The 19123-nt window shown below is 48.9% G+C and overlaps 8 protein-coding genes across 8 annotated transcripts; 4 read left to right on the top strand and 4 right to left on the bottom strand.

Moving 5' to 3' along the window:
* Positions 1–354: 354 nt before the first annotated feature.
* On the bottom strand, positions 355–3082 carry FPRO_06391 (putative aconitase; the record flags this gene model as incomplete). Its single annotated transcript, XM_031228700.1, has 4 exons — positions 355–1842; positions 1895–2016; positions 2064–2706; positions 2969–3082. The coding sequence occupies 4 exons, from the start codon at positions 3080–3082 to the stop codon at positions 355–357; spliced, it is 2367 nt and encodes a 788-aa protein (XP_031079011.1).
* Positions 3083–4999: 1917 nt separating this feature from the next.
* FPRO_06392 (uncharacterized protein) lies at positions 5000–5429 on the top strand (the record flags this gene model as incomplete). The annotated part of the gene is made up of 2 exons (XM_031228699.1): positions 5000–5229; positions 5300–5429. 2 exons carry the CDS (start codon positions 5000–5002, stop codon positions 5427–5429), a joined length of 360 nt encoding a protein of 119 aa, XP_031079010.1.
* A 132-nt stretch (positions 5430–5561) lies between these two features.
* Positions 5562–6292, bottom strand: FPRO_06393 (uncharacterized protein; the record flags this gene model as incomplete). Its single annotated transcript, XM_031228698.1, has 3 exons — positions 5562–5763; positions 5813–5910; positions 5978–6292. The coding sequence occupies 3 exons, from the start codon at positions 6290–6292 to the stop codon at positions 5562–5564; spliced, it is 615 nt and encodes a 204-aa protein (XP_031079009.1).
* Positions 6293–7475: 1183 nt separating this feature from the next.
* FPRO_06394 (uncharacterized protein) lies at positions 7476–9323 on the top strand (the record flags this gene model as incomplete). The annotated part of the gene is made up of 3 exons (XM_031228697.1): positions 7476–8597; positions 8650–8791; positions 8839–9323. 3 exons carry the CDS (start codon positions 7476–7478, stop codon positions 9321–9323), a joined length of 1749 nt encoding a protein of 582 aa, XP_031079008.1.
* A 167-nt stretch (positions 9324–9490) lies between these two features.
* FPRO_06395 (uncharacterized protein) lies at positions 9491–10231 on the bottom strand (the record flags this gene model as incomplete). Its single annotated transcript, XM_031228696.1, has 6 exons — positions 9491–9598; positions 9651–9665; positions 9717–9809; positions 9843–9929; positions 9975–10057; positions 10198–10231. The coding sequence occupies 6 exons, from the start codon at positions 10229–10231 to the stop codon at positions 9491–9493; spliced, it is 420 nt and encodes a 139-aa protein (XP_031079007.1).
* Positions 10232–11108: 877 nt separating this feature from the next.
* On the top strand, positions 11109–11816 carry FPRO_06396 (uncharacterized protein; the record flags this gene model as incomplete). The annotated part of the gene is made up of 3 exons (XM_031228695.1): positions 11109–11185; positions 11250–11465; positions 11516–11816. 3 exons carry the CDS (start codon positions 11109–11111, stop codon positions 11814–11816), a joined length of 594 nt encoding a protein of 197 aa, XP_031079006.1.
* Positions 11817–12424: 608 nt separating this feature from the next.
* On the bottom strand, positions 12425–14521 carry FPRO_06397 (uncharacterized protein; the record flags this gene model as incomplete). Its single annotated transcript, XM_031228693.1, has 1 exon — positions 12425–14521. The coding sequence occupies one exon, from the start codon at positions 14519–14521 to the stop codon at positions 12425–12427; it is 2097 nt and encodes a 698-aa protein (XP_031079005.1).
* Positions 14522–16698: 2177 nt separating this feature from the next.
* FPRO_06398 (uncharacterized protein) lies at positions 16699–17717 on the top strand (the record flags this gene model as incomplete). Its single annotated transcript, XM_031228692.1, has 4 exons — positions 16699–16828; positions 17072–17094; positions 17136–17369; positions 17604–17717. 4 exons carry the CDS (start codon positions 16699–16701, stop codon positions 17715–17717), a joined length of 501 nt encoding a protein of 166 aa, XP_031079004.1.
* Positions 17718–19123: the final 1406 nt, after the last annotated feature.

Here is a 19123-nt window from a genome sequence, read left to right as displayed (position 1 = left end):
AAAATTAGGAGCCCGAGGAGACGTTCACACCATTATTAGGGCTTCATATCTCAACAGGCTGGCACGATAGATCGATATTAGGTATCACCGTGACACAACATCAATGAAGCAGATGCATTACTAAAAAACAAGAGGTTTTGAACGGTTAGAATTTTGTTACAACTAATGAAAGCATGGCTATTCCTTTGCTACAAATATGTAAAAGACATGGGCGCTCAACATTTTAGACATATGCCGTCCGTTGAAAAGCCCCTCTACTGTCTGCCCTCGAAACCCAATCGAGAACATCAGGATGTACGCCGTATGTGACCCAAAATATCAATTTGCTCTTCTTTACTTTACGTCATTCCTTCTTTAGTTCTTGGTGGCCTTGGCCATGGTGTTCAAGGCAGAGCCGTTCTTGAACCACTCGATCTGGGCCTCGTTGAAGGTATGGGACAGAGGGATCTCGAACGATGGGCTGCCGTCGGCGGGGTGGACAACAAGGGGAAGAGGCTTGCCAACGGCGAGCTGAGTGCAGAGGACATCGACCTTGTCATCGGGTCGGATCTTGTCGTAATCGGCAGGATCGGTGAAGGTAAGAGGAAGCATACCCTGTTTCTTCAGGTTGGTCTCGTGGATACGGGCGAAAGATCGGGTAATGATGGCAAGACCGCCAAGGTGACGGGGCTCAAGAGCGGCGTGCTCTCGGGAAGAACCCTCACCATAGTTCCAGTCACCAACGACAACCCACTTAATACCCTTGGCCTTGTAGTCACGGGCGACAGCAGGGACAGCACCCCACTCACCATTGGTGACGTTCTTGATCTTGTTGGCCTCGCCGTTGGCCTCGTTGATGGCACCAATCAACATATTGTTGGAGATGTTGTCAAGGTGACCACGGTACTTCAACCAGGGACCGGCCATGGAGATGTGGTCAGTGGTGGTCTTGCCCTTGGCCTTGATAAGGATAGGGATGTCCTTAGCATCCTTGCCATCCCAAGGCTGGAAAGGAGTCAGGATCTGGAGACGATCGGAGGTAGGGGAGACATCAACAGTGACGCTGGCACGGTCACTGGGAGGAGCCTGGTAGGTGTCCTGACCGGGGTCGTAGCCCTTGCTGGGGAGACCATCGCCGGTGGGAGGGGCAAGCTTGAACTCCTTGCCGTCCTTGTCCTTCAGGGTATCGGTAAGAGGGTTGAAGTGGAGGGAGCCGGCAATCGTCATGGCGACGACCAGATCGGGAGAGGCGACGAAAGAGTGAGTGGCGGGGTTGCCGTCGTTTCGGCCAGTGAAGTTACGGTTGTAAGAAGAGATGATAGAGTTGGCCTCACCCTTCTTGACGTCGCGTCGGTCCCATTGGCCAATGCAAGGACCGCAGGCGTTGGCAAGGACGATACCGCCGAACTCCTCGAAGGTCTGGAGCTGACCATCGCGCTCGATGGTGGCGCGAATCTGCTCAGAACCAGGGGTGACAGTGAAAGCGGACTTGGCCTTGATGCCGTGGTTGAGGGCATCACGGGCAATGGAAGCAGCACGGGTCATGTCCTCGTAAGAGGAGTTGGTGCAAGATCCGATAAGACCGACCTTGAGCTCCTCGGGCCAGCCGTTCTCCTTGACAGCCTGGCTAAACTTGGAGATGGGAGTACCCAGATCAGGAGTGAAAGGACCGTTGATGTGAGGCTCGAGCTCGGAGAGGTTGATCTCGATGAGCTGGTCGTACTCGGCACCCTCGTCAGGCTTGAGGCCGTGGGCGTACTGGCGGGCGAAGTCACCGATCTCCTTTCGCTTGGTGGCGGCGAGGTAATCGTACATGCGGTCGTTGAAGGGGAAGACGGAGGTGGTGGCACCGATTTCAGCACCCTGGAGAATATCAGCCAATAATCCTGTTCATCGAGGATCAAGAGTCACTTACCATGTTACAAATGGTGGCCATACCGGTACAAGAAATAGCGTCGGTGCCAGGACCGTGGTACTCGACAATAGCACCAGTACCACCCTTGACAGTAAGGATATCGGCAACCTTCAGAATAATATCTGAAGATGTGTCAGCTAAGTCAGGAAGAAAGGGAGGTTATCCTTACCCTTAGGAGCAGTCCAGCCGTTAAGCTGACCAGTGAGCTTGACACCAATAACGTTAGGGGCCTTGAGCTCCCAGGGGAGGTCGGCCATGACATCAACAGCATCAGCACCACCGACACCAATGGTGGCCATACCGAGACCACCACCGTTGACAGTATGAGAATCAGTACCGATAAGAAGACCACCAGGGAAGCAGTAGTTCTCGAGGAGGATCTGGTGAATAATACCAGAGCCGGGCTTCCAGAAACCGATATCGTACTTGGCACAAGCAGTAGAAAGGAAGTTGTAGACCTCCTTGTTGATGTCAATAGCGCGGGCAAGATCCTTGGCACCACCAACTTGGGCCTCGATCAAGTGATCGCAGTGGACAGTAGTGGGGTTGGCAACCTTATCCATGCCAGCAGACATGAACTGAAGGATAGCCATCTGAGCGGTGGCATCCTGGCAAGCAACACGGTCAGGTCGCAGCTTGAGGTAGCTCTTGCCACGCTGGATGTCTTGGCCATGAGGGTCGTCCAAGTGAGAGTAGAGGATCTTCTCAGCGTAGGCCAGAGGTCGGTTCAGACGAGCACGAACGATGTCGAGGTTCTCGGACATCTTCTTGTAGTTGATGTAGTTACCCTCCTCCCAGTTGTTCTGTCGGACCTGTCCAGCGAGGCATATTAGCACAATTGTGCCCGAATCTCATGTCTTGCATCTTCCTGAGTCCATAACCAGGGCTTCATATCCTCTCGTTGCCATTGAGCTTTGAGTAGCGCAGTTCAAGCCTCGGCATTGCCGGTGGATTGGTAGCCGAAATGGCCCATGCACCGAGGGAATTGGCGTCTGGATGGTAGTGCAAAGAGGAAGTGATGAAGCCTCGTGTCATGGGATCAAGAGACAACAATGCAATTGGTTTGAAGCTTACCTTCTTGTCCAGAGGGCTATCTGAGACTGTGGCCATCCGGCGGAAGCCAGAGGCAGCACCAGCAAGGGCGCGGCTCCGGGACATGTTGCCCAGGACCTGGCGTGTAGCAAGCATTGCGACCACGGTGCTATGAGGGGGCTGTCATTAGCAAAGAGTGATTAACCACGACTGTTGGGTACTGTAATTGACTTACGACCCAATATCGGTCGATGAGTGACTCGATTATGCTTGAAGGGTGATTGTGAATGTTCAACTGAAGAAGTTGAAGCTTTTCGGGTGGGTTGAAGGAAGAAGGTGGGGGAATGTGCTGCCGAGCAGGTAAGGATTTTATGCTCTTCAGCCGGTCATGTGTTTATCTGGGTTAATGCAGCAATTGGGTTCTATAATTTAGCTCAAGCAAGAAACGGACGTAAAGTTTATGTATTTTTTTGGTTTTAAATTCTTATCAAATATTGTAGAGGTTTCAAAGGGCATCATCTCATTGAATTAAAGTCTTGTTCTACATCTTGTCATGTCAACACCATTTCCATCTCATACATAGTAATATTCATCTTCTTTCACAGGAGCCACGATTTGATTCTCTTTTTTTCCTCTGGTTGCGAGGCAGTTGCTGTTACCTCGGTCTTGCGGGCACCCGTTACGGCGTGAGCCCCCGGACCATGATGTAATTTCCGCACCGTGGGCCCCGAAACGGTCTAGGCGTCCATCACGCCCCGGGAACCTCACAATCAATGACAAAAGATGCTCTCTGGTTGGCCAAAACTCTGACTCGCTTCACAGGGTTTAATCGCTACAGTTCCTCGGGCCAGCGGCTTTACCTTCGGTCGCCGCTGAACGGACATATCCCTTCGCACATGCGATCCTCCGAGGTCACGATGCTCGGTCACCGATCTTTTTTGGCTTCAAACACTGTTTTTTCGGAATTCAATTTTCATCTGCGAGCGGTTGAGGGAATTTGGGGTAGCCCTTGAACGAGGGGGAATGTGAAGCTTTTCACCAAACCCCAACCCCCTATGCCCTTGTATGCACACCCCAATTGTGGTTCTGCCAAATGTCATGCCGCAGACCGCCCTGCTCATATGTATTATCCAATGATAACTGAGGCGATTATAATCTTCATATCCGTTCTTGGAACCGATTGTAGGCTCTTGTCCACCTCTAAGCCGCATTATGAATGCCCTGTGTCGTAACCCACAATACTGATGGAGCACTTGGAGCCGATCAACACAGTCGCATATTCTAGTACAGCGCAGACGGCTAAGCAAACGCCCATCTAACCGTGCAAGCGTCCTTCTTCTAGTCCTCTCGGGCTTGAAGTCTACACAGTAACTTGCTCTTTGCCGATCGTTGATCCCGGAGCCGGCGACCCCAGACCCGCTATCCGCCAGGTATCACCAAGCCCGGTCAATTCCCATCTGATAGCTGAACAGGCTAACAGGCTGGAAGGCTGGAAGGCTGGGCATGTGACAGCATATCTCAATTTTATGGGAGGTTGAACGCGGATTGACTCGATGAGATTTCTTTTCAAGCATGACAGAGCATTAGAATGAAACTAAAGATCAGAGAACGGAGGACTCCAACGACAATGCAAAAATTGAGCTGGTCACAATTCCGTTTTACAAGTCTATTTACACTGATGTTTCCCTTACTAGCCCGATGCTGAGGTGTTTAGTTGTTGTCAGAAGATTACAATGATATTTGGGACCTTTCCCTTGTAGGATTTTCATTTTACTTTGTTCAGTTTTATTGTTCTGTCATGTTGTCTCTCGTCACTTCCCTTCTATTTCTACTCATAGTTTCTCCAACATGATTTTTTGAGTCGCAGAATGGTCGTGATATCGTGCCTTATCCAGATTCGAACTGTGGTATTGCCCCGCATCCGTCTTATCGCCTTATCGGATCAGCCCCACCGGAACTTTTTTCGAAAATCGCCAACCTCAACGACCGCCTAGCTTGAAGTGTTGAAGTTACCAATATCACAATCTGGAGTAGCATACTTCAAGAACCGCATTCGTCCAAGTCACCGCGAAGATGGGTGTCACAAACAAGAAAACAATCACCAAGACAAGGCGCAAGACTAGAGACGTCGACCAGGTCAAGGCCGACCTCATGTCACCCAAGCATCTGAAACAATTCATGGAGACGAAGGCGGCTGAGGACCTTCCCGGCCTTGGGCGTCACTACTGTGTTGAGTGCTCCAAATGGTTTGATACGGATGCTACTCTTGTCTCGCATCAAAAGGGAAAGCCTCACAAGAGAAGGTATGTCACATAGTGACTCGCAATGGATATCTATTTGTCTATTCTGACATGTTTACTAACTCCCCACTAGAGTCAAGCAGATCGCCGAAGGACCATACACTCAGCAGGAGGCCGAAGCTGCCGTCGGCTTGCGAACAGATAACGGCGACCGAAAGCGTACATTTGCCGACCAAGATAACGATGTTGCCATGGACGCCTAAATCTTGTCCGATAAAATTCTTCATAGCACGCTAAAAGGGGGATATAAAATCCTAGGGCGCATCGGAGCTGGGCTTGATTTTTTACATTGCAAATGGCGTTTTGGAATATTTCTGTCGATGTCCCGATCATATTCACCTGACACCACGACCGCGCGCTCTGGCCAGTCCACTAGGCCGGCTACGTCCAACACCGCGAGTCGATCTTCCCCGAGACGATGTCCCTCGACCGGGAGCAGCAGGGAGACGTGATTGTCTTTTTGGAGGCTCTGGTGTGGTGAATTTAGAAGACTTGGTGGTAGTAGGAGGATTCTCGACAAAGGACGTGTCAGTGGTCCTGGAGGCTAGTTAGAAGGGCCAATAACGGTCTTAATAAATAGACTTACATGAACGTCATTTCTGCATCGGCCTCTGATTTTGATGGGGTCACGGCGGGTGGTTCTGGTTGAGTTCTGTCTCTGCGGAAGGATTCTGGAACAGGTCCCTGCGAGAATCAGCCTTAGAATGACAAAACCGTGCATATCCGATACGGATAGCTTCGATAGACATACCTCTGGGAAATCAACGCAAAAGGCATTCATATTCAGGCCATAAAGGAAGCTCGCGAACGAGTCGCTGAATCTCGCTAAACTCTCGTGCATAAGCTGAAAATGCATCATATTCGCTTCGAGGTCGGCCATGGCATCGGACAGCTCAGCAAAGGCTGGCTCAAACGCATTCAGCGGAAATGGCGCATCATGTTCTCCAGCACCTCGCGCAGACTCGCGGAAGGATGATCGGGATGAAGGTCGCAGCGGGGTGGTAGGTCGTGAAGTCCGGGAACGAGAATTTGAGCGTTTGCTGTGATCAAGAGGTGTAGTCGACATCTTTGCAGCTTTTGTGCTGTGTTTCGGATTCGCAGCTCTGCTTCTGTATATTGTTTCTTCTATTCGTGGCTTGGCGTTCTGGGTGATGCAATCCGCGTATCGATATCGCGACCTGAAGTTGGATCGTACGAAAGTCAACAAACACTGGAGGGAAGTCTGCTGTGGCGCCCCCGCAAATCGTTTCAAGATGTGGCTCCCAGTCCCATGTGGATGTGGCTTTAACCACGACGCTGCCATTGCCCACATAGCATCATATGTACTTTACATCTTGCCCGAATTTGATATCAGTTGGTCTCGAATCTTACTTGCTTTTTTAATTTAATGTGATCTTTTTTTTGCACTCATCACATCAAACATTATGTTTTCCGATCTCTACTATCTTCCATTCAGGGGCAGACATAACGAAGACATACGATAGATACGGACCAAATAAAGAAAGGTCCATTGTAGGAAGACTTTATTGGAGCACACTGCCATGTTATGAACATTCATTTTACATCGACTGTGAAACATGGGGCCCCTTGACCGTGGGATATCGCAGGATTCTTTGTCTTCAAGCTGTTAGCTAGGTACTTAGCTTAGGTAGCTCTGTAGGGTAGAGCACAGCCACGCTCACACTTAACGTGTCCGTACTTCGTTATCAATCGTTTTCAAGTGTCTTGCTAATTTCTCTTCTGGCCATGATCTTGATAATGTGTCACCTTTTGTTCAGGATATCTTAGTTGGGGCTCTTGAGGTGTGTGACAGAACAGCGTCAACATCAATAATAGGCCTCCAATCTTTGTTCCCGAGTACTCCGAACACTAACAAATGCCCTACGTCAGTAATTGAACCCATCCACTCTTCATCCGCGGAGACCGGAGTCTTGCAAGCTCCGAACACACCTTGAGCATTAACAGATTATTCTATTTTATTACGCTCGTACCATCCAGAGAAAATTCCGAACGATTCATAGCCACCATCAATCCTGGAGGCCTGCCTGTCAGTGGATTGTTCCAACTTTGTACCTGCAAAGCGGGCAGCTTGAGGATCTGTGGAGCCAATACCACGCCAAGAAAGAGTGTCCCGCATTCTAAAAATCCCCATAAACGACGACATTGATTTATTACCTACCACCTTTGGTTTTTGCGGCGTATGTGTACGCGTTTGCAAATCTGACATATCTTTCTCAACCCTTTTTCCCATGAGGACTCAACTGGAACGGAATCTATGCTCGTATAGCCCTCTTAAATACTCCCCTCAGCCACTTTCGCGCCACCTCCAGCTACGGTCATCTGTCCTTTCTTCCAGCCTACTGAGACTATCCCTTACAAACTCACGAGGAACCCCTGCATATGCCAGGAGCATCGCCTCTGCGAGATATCTCACTGGTTCAAGGAACCTCATTCATTCAATTGCCATCAAACGGACTTCAAACAGCAAAGGCGGCTCAAATCCAAGTGGCAGACTTCCCCTCGAGGCCAACTCGCTTTACTCAGTTGCTGTAGCTGTAGCAGTCATTACGGCTGTTGTTGCTATATCAGCTTGGCCTGCAGGAAGCCCCAGCAACCAGCCCCCACCAGAAGAGTTCGAGATCATGTCTTTCCAATTACCCCCTGGGCGCCCGGGGAACCTGACTCCCGAGCAGGAGGAGAAGCTTCGCAAGCTATGGGCTGCTGTCTTTCAACTCACTGGCGTGGCCGATGAGGAGAGCTCTGGTGCCAACCTCTTACCCCAAAAAGAGGAGGCGAGTCCAGCAGAGGCTGATCCTAAGAAGAAGCGAGGATTCGGCATGTTCAAGAAAGGCAAATCCGGTACTTCGACACCAACTGAAGCTTCCGCTGAAGAGGACAAGTACAATGAAACCAAACAATTCCATGAGACTTTGGCCAACGAGTCCCCTGAAACAATCCGACACACGATATGGTCTATGGTGAAGCACGATCACCCTGATGCCCTTGTTCTGCGCTTTCTTAGAGCACGAAAGTGGGATGTCGAGAAGGCGCTCGTCATGTTGGTGTCCACTATGCATTGGAGGCATAACGACATGAAGGTAGACTCTGAAATCATGAATAACGGAGATGCCTTTGCGGTTGAGGATGAGAAGACCGATTCTCCGACCAAGCAAGTTAGCGCCGACATGATGAAGCAACTCCGAATGGGCAAGAGTTTTTTGCACGGCACTGATAAGCAAGGCCGACCTATCTGCGTCGTCAGGGTTCGCTTGCACAAGGCTGGGCAAGAATGCGAAGAAAGTCTGGAAAAGTACACAGTCTACATTATCGAGACAGCGCGCATGACCCTTCAACCCCCTGTCGATACAGCTGTAAGTGCCCACGATCCGAAAATCAGAGTATAACACTGACACGCAAACGCAGTGCATTGTTTTCGACATGACTGGCTTCTCTATGGCCAACATGGACTACACACCTGTTAAATTTATGATCAAGTGCTTCGAGGCCAACTATCCCGAGTCTTTAGGTGCCGTCCTTGTGCACAAAGCTCCCTGGCTTTTCCAAGGTATGTTACTGTTTTCAGAGCGAACACAAGTACTGACTCGTAATAAGGTATTTGGAAGGTCATTCGTGGCTGGCTTGACCCTGTGGTGGCAGCCAAGGTTCACTTCACTAACAACCGGGCTGAACTCGAGGAGTTCATCACTCCGGACCATCTGATCAAGGAGCTTGAAGGCGATGAGAACTGGGAGTACAAGTACATCGAGCCTATTGCTGGCGAAAATGACAAGATGAAGGATACGCAAACCCGGGATCGTCTTTTGACTGACCGTGAAGAGTTGGTCAAGAAATTCGAGCATACAACTAGGGAATGGATCCGTCATCCTGATGGTGAGCAGGGCAAACAACTCAAGGTTGAGCGAGAGAAGATTGCGAAACTTCTCAAGGAGGACTACTGGAATCTTGACCCATATATCCGAGCACGAACACTCTACGACAGACAGGGTGCGATACAGAGCGATGGCAAGACTGACTGGTACTCGCTCAAGCCACCGGCTGCTGCGGGAACCAGCACTTCTGCTAATGACTTAGACTAGACGAGACGTGTGAAGCACCAAAGGGACTTGGATTGTAGATAATCAGGTTGATTTGGCGGGGCAGGATGGTACCTGGTAACCGGACAATAATACTAGAAGGGCTCTTCATGAACCAATTCCCTAGTTTCCCAGCTGGACACTGCCGCATATGCGTGTATCAAAGCTCTTTAGATCTTGGCCTTGAGCTCCTCACAGTAAACCTTGAGCTGTTCCATATCAGCAGGTTTTGTGGGCCATTTGACGCCGAGGCCCTCGGTCTCGTTGGGTTTAGGGATCTGAATACTTGTCAGTTGTAGCTCAACGGTAGTTTAGGCTTGATCTTGTTACCATATGGAAGTGAACCTAGGACTATATTAGTTTCTTTATACCTTAGAGTTGGTATGATAGACTTACATGGTCAACTTCTTGGTGAGCAATGCGGCCATTGTTCTGGAGGATGTTGTAATCGGTGGCACCAGTTGCGTTGACAATCTTCTTGACAACAGGCTATGAACACAATTAGACTTAAGTATTCATCACCAACGTCCCAATACTTGCCAGAATCTCGGTGAGGTGGTCGTCAGGAATATCAGCTAGCTTAGCACCGTGGTGCTTGGGAATTACAAGCTATATCTTGTCAGGGGGCTCATGAGTGAGCTGTTGAGAACATACAGCGTGGCCCTTGCTGAGGGGACCAATATCAAGGAAAGCGAGAGTCTTGTCGCTCTCAAATAGCTTGAAAGAGGGGATATCACCTAGTTAAGGATCAAGTCAGTTCACACGAAGACCAGGAGTTAGACAAAAGAGCTGATGAACATCCTCAACATACTCTCCCCTCAGCAACTCCCTGGATACTCTCCACTCATTCAACCACCTTGATTCCCCCTTCTCTTACCCTTGATGATGCGACAGAAAATGCAGGAGGACATCTTGACGTTCAGTTGTTTAGTTGTTGAGAAAAAACAAAGGGAGACAAAGAATCAGAGAACAAGTTGAAGTTCAATTGTCAATTGAAGGATCAGATTACATGAGGTAACACTCAGAGAGATGCAGCTTGGAGCTGTGAGGGGCAGCCGGTGTGAGCGTTGATTGGCTGCTGGGTTCACAATGAGGGTATATAAGTCCAAATTATACTGGTTTCTTTCGGAGTGGGACCTCCCATCGAACTCACCTCTTGCCTTTTACCAGATGTGACCGTGGGATTGGCCCAACAGACTCCATTCACCTAATCTTTGGAAACCATTCGTCTAGAGACTCTAGATTCGAATTTTGATTTTTATTCCATTTTTGGATTCAAAAGCAATCATTAGCGTAATGTTTTGGTTGACCTTTTGTTTTTGGTATTTCTTAAGACCGATGAAGCTCTTTTGGTTTTTTTTTAATACCCTTCATACCTGTATTTCTAGAAGTGAGGCTTCTTTCTGCGCCTTGTTTTTTACGTCATCTTCATCTCGGCGGGGTCGCCTCAGCCCCTCCAAACACAATAAGGTACCTAGAGACAGGTACTAGGTCCTAAACTGCCTGTGTTCCCAAGGCATAACTGTACCAACCCAAGATCCATCACTCTTCGCCCACTTTCAGGCGCCCAGTTTCTACCTTGTAGCACTTTTTTGCCAAGATTTGCTGTTCCAGTCAGTCAGTACCCGTTACGAGTCACGAGCTTGACCCTCCGAAGCATATATACTCCAACCTTCGCCGCCGACTGCTCCTTAGCTTAGTACATAGTACGATCGACACTTTCGAGTTTGCGACGGACGAACGTGCAGGTTCTAAACCATATACAACCATCGCATTTCCTCAAACGAAATGCCTGAATACATCAACACACCTCTCTTTGGCGGCGCAATCACTTGCGACCTGCCCGCCAAGTTCGCCGACGTCAGGTTCGTCTTCATTCCTCTTTGCGCCTAACTACACCTTTTCCTGTGCTGACTCTATGCGCTGCAGCAAGTTGCGACAAGTTCCCGATAATCAAGAAGTCTGGATCGATCAGGATGGTTTCACTAGCATCATCTTCGACATCACAGAGCGTGTTGGAGGCTCTGGCTCAGGTCCTGAGGTGGATGGTCGTGCCATGACAACTCATCTTGAAGATATGGTTGGTTCGGATATCGATACCGTCAAGATCTGGAACACTGCCGAGACTGAGTTCTCGAATCTAGAGTATGTTATCTCAAATGCATCCTGGAAGTGGCAGTTACTGATATTTGTAGACCTGGTACTCCCGCCTACACACTTATTTCCACACAGACTCCTCGCGTGAACCAGTCCCGCGACTCAACATCTGCGCCCGATTTCACCGCCATCATCCTAACTCTTTTGCGGCTCGAGAAGGCCAAGACTGATATTCTCATCACAATCAATGTCCCTCATATCAAGGGAGAGTATGACGAGGCAGAGGTTGATCTTGAACTTGGACGTCAGGGTAAGCTCATCGGCGCTGCCGTTGAGTATTCTGCCACTATCTGGTCGACATTTAAGATCAAGGACTGGGGCCTCTTTGGTGAAGCTTAAACTAGTTGAAGTTTGTTAAAAGCAAACGGAGAACATATTCAGGTTACGGAGGGGGTGCGGCAGGAAAGAGCAGGATATCATGAGATGACTACCACGACTTACGACTTGTTTTCCTTGTCGATGGATGAATATACAATTATGGACATGACAAGTATGGTTCTCTAGCATCCAGGAATATGCAGGCTCACAACTTGATTTCAGATGGACATGACAACATGTCATGATAGAAGGCCATGTTGGTGAGCATTCAGGCATATATAGCTTGGGAAGCTAAACAATTTTAAGAAACTGCTGGCTGATAAGACTCAAATCGATCTTTGTCTGCATTTGCAACCCAGTAACTATATACACTCTATCATCACTCTAATTTCTTGAAAGCTTGCCTGTTAATACAGGATAATCCATGAGCTTCCATGAGGGTAGCGAAGGCAGTATATCTGTAAGCTGGAGAGTGTTCCTATATATGTTATATGTTATATGATATCTTATAGTCTGGAATTTGACAGGCAGCGTCGTGGGTGAGTGAGAACGCAGGCGAATTCAGTTAACTCAGACGCGAAAATTATGATATTAAATGGGTATAGACAAACAAACTCCTAGTTATGCATTTATGCTTCAGCCTCAATAGTTAGATCAACCATCTTGTCGACAACACTCTCAACTCCCAGCTCGCTAGCCGCTTTGCTTCCAGTCTTACCACCCTCTTGCTTCGCCCACTTCTCTGCAATGAGCTTCATGACCACCTTCTGGGGACTGCCCGGGTTCTCTCCTCTGACCACACCCATCTGCTCTTTCACAAACGCCTGATATCGGCTCGGTGCTTTGCCTGCTGCTGCTCCCCTGGGTACTGGCTTGGTCTGCTTCAAGTTACCCTTGCACTTCCCACATTTATATCGCTGGGTATCAATACTTTTGGAGTGCCGCTTGTACTCAACTCCGCATTCTTCACACTCCCAGACGTACTTGAAGTCGATTTCGTAACTGTGCTTGGTCGTCACTTCGATGCCGCGATCACCAAACTTGGCCGAGCACTTGGCCGCCCAAGCCTTGAACTCTCGACCGTGAGGGTTTGTCGTTATGCCACTAACCATGAAGTTGGCGAGATGGCAAAACTCATGTGCCATAACATTGAGTAGGCGGTTCTCGTCGTCAATGACCTTCTCGGCAAGTTCAATTGATGCATGATGCTTGAATGTCTTGATGAGTTGGCCGTCTTCCGCCTTGCGTGTCGTCCTGATAGTCTCACAACGCCAACTTGCTCGCCCAGCCGTCGTATTAAGTGTTTTCGTCCAAACGAGCTTGACGCCGCCTGTGGATTCAGCAAGCTCGGCAATCCTACCCTGTGTGATCTCGCGATCGAGTTCGGATAGAAAGCTTTCGGCCAGTGCATGTTTTCTAGATTCAAATGACTTTTTGGTCTCCTTCTTGGGCTCTTTCTTTGGGCTCGCCTTGCTGGGACTCTTGGTGCCGGGGGGGAGGATGAGCTTGCGTGGCGAGTGCTGGTCGTTCCAATCGTTGACAAAGTCCTGGTTCCAAAAGGCATCCATACTTGGATGATGTGGCGTCCTAGGGATCTGTATTTTCTTGGTTGGTGATGCAAGCCCTCTTGCCTTGGGTGCTTTGGGAGGAGTACTGGGTGGTGTGGTGAACTCGTCTATCTTCGATACTCTGCTCTCCTCATCTGAAAAGTCCTCGAGCTGTAGCCGCAGCTTAGATAATGTGTCTGCAAGGTCCGAGGTGGTGGTCGTCCCTGAAACAAGCCGTTTTCCACTTTGGCTGGTCTTCTTGGACCCAAAAACCTCTTTACTCGAAGTATTCTTGACCGTATCGCGAGGTTTCTTATTGCTAATGCTTGTAGAGGGGTTTGGTTGACGACTCGGAGCATTTCTGATTGATGGAATACGCTCCCTGGTAGCAACTGTCTTTGATGGCTGGCTACTCAAGAACCTTGCCCCTTTTCTCATTGGGGGCTCAGGCGAGTCGTTCAACCAATCCGACTCTGAGGCAGAGTCAGAATGTTCGTCTGCAGTTTGATAGATACTTGGCTCTTCTGCTTTCTCATCTTCCTGGCTCACTTCGCTTTCAGCATCGCTATCAATCTCTCGTGCAAAAAGCAGTACTTTTGACTTGGTCCCAGAATGAATACTTGGTGTCGGCTCCTGAATCTCCAGAGTAGGTATTGCCGCCGTACTGGTATTTGTTTTCTGAAGCCGTCGGACCCTTTTCAAGACTGTTTCCTTTTCGGATTCATAGTTGTCGTCACTCTCGTCATCAGAATCTTGCACAACCCTCTGGTTTCTCCTCCTTCTTGGCTGTTGTCGAGACTGCGGCATGTCCTTCTCAGTCCCAGAGCGACATTCGGATTCTAAATATGAAGAAACTTTGTCGACTGGGTTTGTTTGTCTCGATGGCTTCTTCTCATAGCTTGTAGCCCTTGACTTACTCCGTCGACCACCTCGTGTGCTTTTCTGTTCTTCCGAGTTCCATTTCTGAAAGAGCGGGTTGGCGGCGGCTTGGTTAGGCTCTCCAAGACGTCGCACACGTCGGGTCTCAGCGTTGGAAGCAGTCTTAGGAATCGCAGGCTTGCTGACTGAAAGCGCAGGAGTAGTTGTCTTTGGTGCTCGGGTGCTCGGTTGCCGAGTAAGCGTTTCCAGATCAGGTAGGTCATCGTCACTGGAGGGATAAATGTTTGCCAGTCTTGCCATGGTGGATGTGTTGAGTCGCAGGTGAAGAGGCTTAAGTTATGGCATATGCTGGTTGAGGGTGCATTTCTTGCGTTGTCAATGGCATGCGGGGATGTAGAGTGATGCGTTTCGGTAGGTGATGCTTTGAGAGGTATGTAATGACCTGGAGATGATAGCTTCTATGGCATAAACCGGTTTAGCTTGAATGCATGATGGCTGCAGTAAAATTTGAATCTTCTATGATCTATCAAGATCTGGAACTCAATGTAAAGAGGCCTTGTCGCGTTGGCACAGCAACAGACCCATATTGGAATGTGGGATTGCGAGTCCACGTGACGCCCACCAACTTCCACGGATCGGGATGCGAAACATACAAGACACAGGCTCACGATGAATAATTGTTTGATGGATGGGTGCCAGATGTATCCGTAGTTCGTAATGTGAGACATCTTTCATGCCTACGGATACAAGTATCGAGTTGACTAAGCGGCTTCGTTCACAATTCTAGAACACGAAGCTAGTATTGACACTTTAATATCGGAATGAGAAGCCCGGTCCGGAGGAACGGGAAACAACTTGCAATGCTTATTTTTGGTGCTCGCTTGTGTCGTAGTCCCTTGGCAAATTTTCAATGCCAGTCGCTGAGACCTGAGAGGCGATAGATGGGTATAGGTTAGGTTAATCCATGACAAAACCAACACTTTTACATTACTTCATGATTCCTGCTACATGAAACATCTCGTTGAGGCATAACCATTACGTACCTTTGTAATTAATTGGCCATGGTATTACGGAGCAGAACATATTCTGCTGGAGAGTGAAGCCATGACGAAGAAACAATCCGGTGCGAGGCTAACTGATGAACTGGACGTGACTCCATTGCCGGACTGTTTGGAGGGCCAGCAAGTGGGAATGGAAAAAAGGAGGTGGCCATTTTCAGAAGTCTCCGCCAAAAGTTGCCTATCACTTCGGCTGATCTATAATACTAGAGCTCACTCCGTGAAACCATGTGGTGATCATTAATCGGCTGTCCATAGATCATTATTAGCTGGCTTAATACAGCAGCCGTGTCGCCGTGCGTGTCACATTGCTGATGGTCATCTACGGCTAGGATCATCATGTTTATTGAATCAACCTGCAGGTCAATCACGGTCTATCGTCGATAACAAGCAGCACAAGCATCGTCTCTACAACCAACCCATGCACAATAATTTATTTACACCTAGCCAATTTTGTCCCTAGCTACTGCTAACTAGTCAACGGGTGGCGGGACGCCGGCTTATCTTGACAACAGAAACTTGAATATTTCGGAGCAGTTCCCGTAATAATAATACTCAACATCAAACCAGTCGCAACAAAACGATTCCCTTCTAGCGTGGTAGACACGGGCCTGCTAAACCAGTTTGGGATTGGGAAATTGGACCAACTGCAAAGTTAATCCTTTAGCACAGCAGATGGGGAATAGAGAGAAAAAAAATTGAAGCGGAACCACAGCTTTCTATGGAGAGAATTTGGGGGATCGATGATCGTGTTGGATCGTGTCGGTGTCTGAAGCTTACCAGGGATAACCTTGTAAGGGAGCTGCTGTTTGGGCTGGCGTATCACACAGGCCGCGTACAGCGTCGTCATCGATTATAATTATGCTGCTGACGGGACGGGATCAAGAAAAGAGCGAGCTCATTTGTGGCAGTGTCACGGCGGGAAGAGAACAACTGAGAACACACTCAATTGAGTTGCCATTAGCTATTGCTTTTCACGGGATCCAGGGAAACTCCTTTAATTACACGCTGCATGCTATCTCGTGTGAAGGAGCTGGTTTCGTTGCAGTACCAGCAAGTATTGCTCTTGTCCACCCTATGAAAATGCGTGACGCAGGACCTGTTCCTGCATGATGAATGGGTACGGTGCAGGGCATCCACTGACTTTTCTCCTCAATTTCTAAGCGGCCTTGCTTATCAATGCCCTCTGTCTACTCCGTAATTACCGGCACAACAATCGAGATTGCATCTTTAAGGCTGAAACGGGTTCAATAAAGAGTACGGAGTAGCATGAGATCAAAATATGGTCCAGATAATGAATGACTTTATCCATATTTGATAGGTTTGGGATAAGTGGAAGAGCCAAGCATGAATTTAGGTACCAGCCATCCCATCCTCTGATAGTGACGAGCAGGGTACGTGCATATTCAGTTCGAGGACATGGTTACGCAGCAGTTCAAGTTCTCCCCGCCTGAGAATTCGACGAACCAGCTGAAGCTTCTCGAAGTCCTTACTTGTGGCTGTGGCCGCAGCCGTGACGGGTACCAGCAGCTTGCAGGCATAGACACGTGTACGTGTAGCTTGATAACAGCTTCGTTCCATTTACTAGTAGTGAATCTCAAACCTGAAAATCATCGAAATGAGCAGGCATACATATAATTTCCTTGATACATAATGCATCCTGTGCCTTGATATCGTGGTTAGGGTACAATCAATAACTCAGCCACTCGCTGGATTTAACCTTTGGGTGACCAACTGCAACCTTCAATCATGCCACTGCAGCACAACTGGCTATACTAACCCCATGCTTGAGGCAAAAACCGAGCAGGTTGGCTGGTTGTGGCCTTGATGCCTTAGGTGTCATGCTTCTCATATAGATAATCTTGGTGAGCGAGAGTGAGGCATTGCCAATGCCAACCATAACTCCGGGCCACAGAAAGAAATTGACTCGAGCTTCGGATGCGCCGTTCAGGGGCACCGGTGCCCCTCAGTGGACTCTGGAGGCTTCATCCAAAAGCCCGATTTGCAGCGAGCACTTGCCAGGCCCACAAAGGAGTGACTCCCTACCAATGATGACGCGTGGCTGGCTATTTCTGAACAGTACTTTAAAGGTACGAGCTCGTACAAGGTTCCGCCTCATGGGTCTTATGCAAGCGGGGCTCCAGAAGCAAACGCCTTACAGCGGAATGTGAGCAGAACAAGGCCAGCTGAGATATTGCCGCAGCATGTACCCACCAGGTACTCACTCCCATTAGAGAGAGAGAATGTTGAACTGCAGTGCATCCATCCGAGGAATCCGCCTGTCATTCTCTCAATCAGAGTCCAAACTGGCCAACCCCCTCCAGAGACAGAGACCCAACCATCCCCTTGCAATCACCAATCAAGACCCGTATCCCCTGGCACTCCTGGTCAGCGCCCCTGGCTTGCACTGCGAGTCGCGGGCGCGGGCCAGCCTTTAGGGGCGATGGGCCTCTCTGATGGGATGGGATAGATGGGTCTATCGAGAGGAAAGCAAGGAACGAAAAGGGACAAACAGGAAACGGCCCGGATGATCCACTGTTGGGACAGCGCATCATGATGGACGAGGATGGATGGATACCTTATTACATATTACAGTAGAATAGTTGATGGGACCTGTTAATGCTTAATGTTAGGGAATCGGACGGGTTGTGCTTTGAATCGAATTGAGTTTCAGTGGTCTTGCCGCTGTGAACTCCGGGCTTAGCGGGTATCACGCCCTGTAACTTTGAATCCAGTGTTAATAACGTTTTGTAGCCAATGATCCACTTTTTGAGTCGAGATATGCTCTTGGCCATGCTGAGGATTGTAGCTAATTCGCTGATCTGACCAGAAATGGAGCGGCGAGGCTCCTAAAAAAAAGTCTCCCTTCTGTTAGTTGCTGTTGCTGGATGTATTGTTGCTCCCTCCCTCTCGTTGTGTAGCACTAGCAGTCAGTGAGTGAATGAATGGTGTTTTTTTTTTGTTTCCCATCGCGCTCTCCCTTCCATTCTCACTCCCCCGTTTTTGTGTACGTACATCCGTGTCTACGTTCAAGGAATCAAAACATTCAATCCCAGCTTGTCGCCCAAGTCTTGATCTCTTCTTTCTCCCCCCTCTCGAGGTCTTTGGCCACTGCAAAAGGATCACACTTCTAATAATACATACATATCACGTCTGTTGAATAATTGGAAACTTCTCTCCATCCATCCATCAATCAGTTCAAGGTGGTTCCCCTGTTATCTTACAGACACACCCTTGCATTCTCCACCCCCTGACTTCGCCCTGGATAACCCGGCGCCGAGACACGCAGCGTTTCTCTCCCTCCCCGTGCGGGTTGGAACTCAAACCACCAAAAACCAACCCTCGTCTTCTCCCCTTTGCTGTTCTTTGCATTACGCATTGCCGACACTCGTTTTACGGCTACGCCAAATCGCTTTGTCTCGCACTTGGACTAACGACGTCGACTTCTCAAGCTGGTGAATCACTCTCCGTGATTGATTCATCTTCTTGAACCCGCATCGACGACGAATCGCATAATTCACTGGTGTTTCTTTCTAGGCCAAGCCACTGCCCGTTCGGCCTTTTTGACGGTTTTTTCTTTTTGACAACAAACAATCAATATCTTGCAGTGCCGGCCACGCTTGTTCTTCCGCCTGATCTTGATTCACACTCACGCTCGCTGGCCATCCACATGTGTACCACCAGGTGAGTTTTGGTAGCTTGATTGTCCATGAGGTTGTACCCTGTGCTTCGTTCATCTGGCTTCATATCACTAGATGACGTCTCCTAGGGCAGGACAATCCATGACGTGGGCATGATTCCTACGGACAGTATCTGACCTTATCCTCCAACAGATAATTAATTT

Source organism: Fusarium proliferatum, assembly GCF_900067095.1.
Source record: "Fusarium proliferatum ET1 genome assembly, contig: FPRO_scaffold003, whole genome shotgun sequence".
Classification (NCBI taxonomy): Eukaryota; Fungi; Ascomycota; class Sordariomycetes; order Hypocreales; family Nectriaceae; genus Fusarium; species Fusarium proliferatum.
Note: the sequence above shows the minus strand (reverse complement) of the source record. Positions and strands in the feature narration are given on the sequence as shown.